We start from the raw sequence: 7,400 nt of genomic DNA, 5'->3' as shown, positions 1-7,400 counted from the left end.
TGATATTACAGTTTTAAATTAAAAATATATGTAGATGATCAATCCAGAAACAACACTACATAAATGCATCTGAAGATTTGGATGATTAAATTACATATGAAATTCAGGTTGTGAACATCAAAACCTAAGGATATGATGTATTAAAAAAACCATATAACTATAGGATTGTTTGAGGAAAATCAATCTAAGGATGATTAATGTTTATATGTTTTTCTTTTTTTGTAAAACAAATGTTTATATGTTAGGTTCAATGAAATCATCATAGAGAAGATTATTGTATGTGAAGTAATAGCCATGTTCTGTTTTGTAGTTCGCAGTTGCATTCATTTTATTCATGATGTTTTGACGTTTGTAGTTGGTATGCTAGATAAGTCGATGGTTTGTAATGTGGCATGATAGAGTAGTTGATTGTATTGTTTGATCATTAAGTTAGATATATTATCTAAATAAGAATGATAAATTAGATTTTAATTTAAGTAGTTCGATATATAAATGTTATTTAATATGTTATAAATGTTATTAAAATAATCCTCGTATGACTTATTTGTAGTAGATAAAAAATATGATTCTAAATTGAAACTGAGAACCAAACAAAAAATTGAAACCAAAACAAATTTCATCAATAATCAGACATTAAGTATATCTCTGGACCTAAAAACTGAAAACCTAACAAATCGTACGGAATACCAAACGCCCAGACTTATGTTAACACAATAATATTACCATTTCATCTGAATATTTTTTTCACCAAATATAAAAGTAACAAAATAAAGTTATATACAAATCTAAAAATTTATAAATATACAAATCTAAAAATTTATAAAATGCATACTTTCATAACTTAGTTTAGATTTATAATGTTATTCTTAAAATAAAAATATATCCTCGTAGGTGCGCAGATTGAACCCTAGTATATATTACAAAATCTGTTCACAAATAAGAGATATTAAGATTGATGGCCTGGAAATTTTTTGATTTGTGTTTTTGTTAAGATATAATAGATTTTTTGATACAAATTTGAGCAACGTGACATGTTTTTTTAATAGAAAATTCAAAAAAATCATCATTCTATTAACATTGCAATATGAGAATAGATTTATTTTTTTCAGTTTTGTATCTTAATTCTATATGGTTTAAGAAAAAAGTTTTAGAAAATATAAACACAGTCGGTTTTAGGATAAAAATCCCAAGAAACTGAAATTGGTGTTTTAAGCGCTAAAATACATTATTTATAGGTGCTTAGCTAGTTATATACGGGGACTTATAGATATTGTCCGAGATCCTCTATATATTAAAAGAGAAACATTACAACATTTGAGGTAGCCACGTGTCATCACCACAATGATTCTTAAAATCCTTAGAAAAATAGGTTGGTTCATCTACATATATAATAAATTTTTTATTAAACTTACCATAAATTAATTATTAATGTTCTCAATTCTTTCCTTAAATAAAAATTACGGAATTTCCTAATGTGGCTAAAGTATATATGACAATTAATGATTTTGAATAATAAAGATTTAATACAAATTAGTGTATTTTCTATTATTTTTGTTTAACTTTAAGTTACTAAAATAAATTAAACAATCAAATTAACCACCATATAATAAAATTTTAGACTTTTCCGTATATGTTATATTTTGAACTTTTTAAAAAATCTCACATTAAAATTTTTTTATCCATGATTTAATTTTTTTTTATGATAAGATACAAATTATTAAAAATCATGTAAGTAGAAAGTGACATATATATTAATATCTTTTAATTAAATTATATACCATAGAAAATACATAAATATTTTAATGTTAAAATTTGCTTTGAACAATTTTATTTTGATAAAATCTCTGAACAAATACTAACAACTTAATATTTAAATTTTAAAATTTGCATTGTATGTTTATAAAAATTATAAATTACTAAAACTTTCAAAAACATTGCACAATGGTAATTTGTTATCAGCGATTTAAATTTTGTTATAAAATATACAAATAAGTAGAACGCATCATTTAACAATATATCAATATCAAAAATATAATGTTTATCTATGTTTATATTATGTAAATTTAATTATATAAAATAGAAAAACTGATTGTTTGGATTAATAAAATTTATTCACGTATTTACACCAATTTTATTATATACGTATTAGTTATTGACTTTTTCATTGTCCAATATATATATATATATATATATATATATATATATATATATATTATTTTATAATATATAAAAGAACATACTATATGTAAAATAATTTATATATACGATGTTCATTCTGCGTGAAGCGCGGATCTTAATCTAGTTATATAGTATAACGAAGTAAGTAGTTAAAGTGGAATATGGAAAAGTTTGGTAGTGCATTAACTAAGTCAGTAATATGTGAATTTTTTTTAGTGTGTATCTTATTCTCATGTTAAATATCTGGCGATCAACGTCTGTGTAGTTACTTCTGTAGTTTAATGCAAATTGCATTAACAGGGGTATGCATGCTCTTGACAATAAAATCTTAACCATTATTGCTTGAACGTCGCAAGCTCATAACATTTCCTGGTAATCAAACTTTATTCTACAAATATAGTTAATCAAAAACCATGTACTAAAAGACTTTCCCTTTAGGGAATCATTCTCTTGGTCAAAGTGGTTCACATTAATTTTCTTTGTTGCTACAATACACCATATGCTAATAACACACAAACACTAGCACTGGACTGAGTCAGAAGAGATAATCAAGTATCTGAGTACTCTCGTACAAGACTGAGTCATACGGTGTCGTCTCGTACTCCATTGGGTCAGTGTCCATATAACGTCTAACTTCTCCATCGTCCCATATCAGAAAATCATCTTCTTCGCCAATCTTCTGGTCCCTCCTTAATCCTCCTTCTTCGTCTTGATCATTGATGGTGATTTTCCGGTCCAACAAGATGTTCTTAATCCTGTCGAGATCGTGTTGTCTAGATGCGATACCTGCGGCGAGCTTGTTCAGGAGACAAGCCGACCCGGAAGGTGAGGAGGAAAAATGGCTTTCCGTTGTCAGCGACGTATTCGTGGGAGAGCTACCACATTCTTCTTCGTTAGTGGTCGTTACGGTTAGGTTATTGATAATGGGCTCGTGGGTCATCGGGTCGATTCCGTTCTTCGACAGTCTTTTCTTGAGACAAGAGTTCCAATGGTTCTTGATGTCGTTGTCTGTTCGATTCTCCATCTTCTTCGCTATGGCTGCCCACCTTCAATTTTCAACAATAAAGACAACAAATTTTAGAATTACCTTTTATAATTATGAATTGTGAAAGGACAAAGAACGTAGTTAGTGATCTGGCTAAATCGGAATTAGTGAATAACTACATGATCTTATCAGATTGTAATTAGTAATGTTGGTATTATCTTGTAGTCAATGTGTATTATTTCCTGACGTATGTGCATACATTTGTAACATGCCGTGTGATATATGAAAAGACTTAATAGAATTGATTTGGATACTTATGTCACTAAAGTTGACCTTTTTTTTCTCACACATTTAGAACTACACGGTTAAGCATGTTTGAACTGAAGTAGTAAAAAAATGGGTGAACTATCGGAAGTGATTCGCGATACCATGCGAGTGAGGCCAAAATACGGAAAAATGTCACGTGGTGATTGCAGGGTCAGTAAACAAGTCTTTCGTGCTTTGAAAAATTAACGCACCGTCCGTCAGATGGGATGGGATGGACCCCGCTGGCCGAATGAACGGGCGTGGATAGTCCATTAGTTGTGGACAGTCGAGGTGTTATATAACATTTTTTTTTTTCATAATCATGTAATCCATGAAAGATCATACATAGATAGGTTAAATTCGGGCTTCGGTCTAGCACTCTTTTGTTTAGTTTAAATTCAATCTTATTTTAACTCAGTTATATTTTAACCACATTTTAATCATGGGATACGATTAATATTTAGGTTAGCCCATTTAATTTTCATGCAACCTAACAAATGTTTCTATATCAATTTTAACCAGAGTTTACATGTTTTAACAAACTCAAAATACGATCATAAATATTGAGTTTTTCTGCTAAAACCACAAATAAATCAAGTTTTTTTTTTTGCCAAAATCGCAAAATCAATTTTTTTCGCCAAAATCAAAAATTGAATTTTCCCGTCAAAACCGAAAACTGAGTTTTCTGGCTAAAAACAAAAAATCGAGTTTTCTCGCCAAATCAAATAATCAAGTTTTTTTCCGCTAAAACTGTAAACTCGAGTTTTTCGATAAAATCATAAATCATTTTTTTCCCAAATACAAGGAATTGAGTAACCGGCAAAACTTTTAAATCGAGTTTTCTCATCGAAACCACAAAATCGAGTTTATGTTTTTGCCAAAAAATTGATCGATCTTACGGGGTAGTAAAAAATTAAGTTTTGCATAACATACGGAAAATTGATCTTACGGGATATCTTCAATTTTGTATTTTCAGTATGAATCAATATATGTTTTTCTGTCTTGTTCTCTTAAATTTATTTACGATAGTTCTCGTTTGCCACACATTTAATGTTAATATCAATTGGTGGTTTAGACTTTTGACAGAGCAGTCATTAGTTAAGAAACTAACCTGTTTCCGAGAACAGCATGAAGTTTGATGATCGCTTCTTCTTCTTGAGGAGTGAATTTGCCTCTTCTAATCCCAGGCCGTAGATAGTTAAGCCACCTTAATCTGCAGCTCTTTCCACCTCTCTGCAGACCTAATTTTCATGATAAGTTATTGAAATGTCAAGTTTATCAATTAATAAGGAGTTTAATTGCGCTTTTGTAGTGGCAAACAAAAGAAGTTGCTTGTACATATATGTTTTCTACTATGATCAATAAAATTGAAATTTCATCAAAAAAAAAGCGAAAATATAAAAATGAAAAACTGAAAACATATAAAGATTTTAACATTTCCATATCGGGTCACAAAACATATAAGTTATAAAGATTTTAAGATTTCGATATTGGTCACAGTACACAACATCACTCTAACCATAAAAGTACTAATTAAAGTTTCAAGATTTATGAACCTGTCGCTCGTGGGCACCGCTAACAGATTGCAATCATTTTTAAAAAATATTTTATGGATAAAATCGGTATATAGAGGATTCAACTTTACAGAATCCGGAACAAAATAATCATATCTATAAAGAAATTTTGTGCTCATTCATGCACCTTCGCCACAGAGCACAGTATACTATACAATATGACGGTGGTATGTACGTGCACTTTCTATTCTTGGCTTGGTTATGAAAATGATCTCGCTAGGATTTCATGAAGTTTTGTTTTATAAACGTGGACAAATCCCAATTCTGCATGCTATATTCACTTCGATCGGTATGTAGAATTTTATATCTCAAAAACCTAAAATATCAACAACAAAACCAAAAAAAAAAACAGCAAAACCAAAACTTAAAAAAAAAAAAAAAAACAAAACAAAACCAAATTTACAATCAAGAGAAAAATGTTAAAGTATTCTGTTAATATATGAACTTAGGTTCTCAAATCCAAGAATTTCAAGACACAATATACACGCAAAACATTTGTGGGTGTGTGAATTTCAGTTTCATTTAGAATGAAGAGGAATCGTAATTATTATTTTTTATCTGAAGATATATATATTGATTCACAGTTACAAAAAATATATATATATATATATATATATATATTGATTCATACTGAAAATACAAAATTGAAGATATCCCCAAAAACATAAGTCCATAAATCGGACAGAGCCAAGAGGAATCGTAATTAATTATCTTAGCAAAAACGTGGAAAACAAATAGGACGAAAAATTGGTTGTTTAATCCGTTTAAAGTACGGAATCATTTATTATCGTAGGCAGAAACTTGAACTGATCTAGACGTCTATAAACCCCTTGTTCCAGAAATTTATTTGAAAAAAAAAGAAAGAAAGATGAAGCCACCAAATAAACACAAAAGTATGCATTCTCCATATAAATCTATATATACCAGCTCGTTCGGGGAGAGAACGCCAATCACATAAGCCATGCTCGTTGATGTAAGCAACAAGCTTTTGGTCTTCCTCCGCCGTCCACTCTCCTTTCTTCATCCCGTCGTCGTCGAACCACGTCTTCCTCCCCATTTTTCTCAGGCCAAGCAATCCTCTAGATGCCACGTTAATCACCTCATGATAAGACAATATATTAATAAAGATAAATAGTTTTTTTAACTTTAATAAATAGTTTATTTTAAAAGGGAGTGAGTAGTGTGGGATGTGTGTACAACTCATATATATGCCCTCCAGTTCTGATTTTTATCAAGTTTCCATCGTCGGATTTTGTTTTGAATTTCCTCGCCGTTAGATTCAAGGTTTTTTTGCTGACAAAACAAATAAAATCAAGATATTTTTTTAATCTGAAAATTGTTTTTGGAACAGTGTACTTAATAACTAAAAGAGAGTCAATAATTAAAGGTACTATTATGATTTCAGAGACAATACTTATAATTGTTGCACAAAAAAAGGCAATACTTAGAAAAAAGATTTCAGAAGCAATTGAGTAACAAATGGGAAATGTGGTAGCCGAAAAGACCGTTATAACCTCACCATGGAAAGACTTTTTATACCATTGCTTAGTGTTGTCCAAAAAAAAGAATAATACCATTGCTTAGTTCTTTCTGCATTAAAGTATATTCCGTTTCATATTTCTCTTAGTTTTAATTATATACTAGATTTTCATCTAACGCTTTAAAAGCGCGGGATTTATTTCTTTTTAAATAAAAATCTTATATAATAAATATGGTCGGTTATAAATATGTGCGGGATTGGTTATAAATATTTTAGTTATAAATGTGATTAGTTATAAATATGGCAAGCGAATTAATTAATTACAGGTCAAAAACTATTTAAAAATGATGGGTTATAAATATAGCATGCAAATTAATTAAAAAAATCCAAACTAGATAATGGCATTCTCTTGTAAATAACTTCAAAAACTATGGGCAAAATTCCAGTAGGGATTTTACTTTAATAGTATAGATATACATATATATATATACTATATCGTAATTCTACTAATTTTTATTCTAATTTGATTGATTTTTTAAGAATAAACATAAATTTTCTAACACAGTAACAATTATTGCCACTAAAAACACACAACATTCCCCTTTTTTTTTGTCAGCACAACATTCCATTGAAGTACATCTATCTATATATATCAAGTTAACTTTTTCTCTTATTATGACAAATAGCAAGGGAGTTTGATGACATGTGTTCTCTATATATAATTTTTTTACATTTTAAATCTTTTCGTCATAGATTATTGCAATTTAGCCAATTTTTTCTAATTATGCACTATTTACTCTTTTTGCACTAACCATTGTTGTATAAAATTTGATAATTTATTTTATTGGTCACTAAAAATTCAAGATGAATAAAGAAA

General features: G+C 29.0%; 1 protein-coding gene across 1 annotated transcript; it reads right to left on the bottom strand.

Moving 5' to 3' along the window:
* Positions 1–2,578: 2,578 nt before the first annotated feature.
* LOC106346924 (transcription factor MYB41) lies at positions 2,579–6,524 on the bottom strand. Its single transcript, XM_013786388.3, has 3 exons — positions 5,968–6,524; positions 4,581–4,710; positions 2,579–3,224 (listed from the first exon to the last, which is right to left on the bottom strand). Exons 1-3 carry the CDS (start codon positions 6,245–6,247, stop codon positions 2,714–2,716), a joined length of 921 nt encoding a protein of 306 aa, XP_013641842.2. The 5' UTR covers positions 6,248–6,524; the 3' UTR covers positions 2,579–2,713.
* Positions 6,525–7,400: the final 876 nt, after the last annotated feature.

Source organism: Brassica napus, chromosome A6, assembly GCF_020379485.1.
Source record: "Brassica napus cultivar Da-Ae chromosome A6, Da-Ae, whole genome shotgun sequence".
Lineage (NCBI taxonomy): Eukaryota > Viridiplantae > Streptophyta > Magnoliopsida > Brassicales > Brassicaceae > Brassica > Brassica napus.
This window is presented reverse-complemented; position numbering and strand designations above follow the sequence as displayed.

Bases quoted from the DNA above. Each gene is read 5' to 3' on its own strand.
- LOC106346924 (XM_013786388.3), bottom strand. From the start codon at position 6,247: ATGAGTTGTACACACATCCCACACTACTCACTCCCTTTTAAAATAAAC. The intron at 4,711-5,967 runs GTATATATAGAT...CATGAAAATTAG, and splicing joins TTCTCTCCCCGAACGAGCTG to GTCTGCAGAGAGGTGGAAAG. The intron at 3,225-4,580 runs GTTAGTTTCTTA...TGAAAATTGAAG, and splicing joins CATGCTGTTCTCGGAAACAG to GTGGGCAGCCATAGCGAAGA.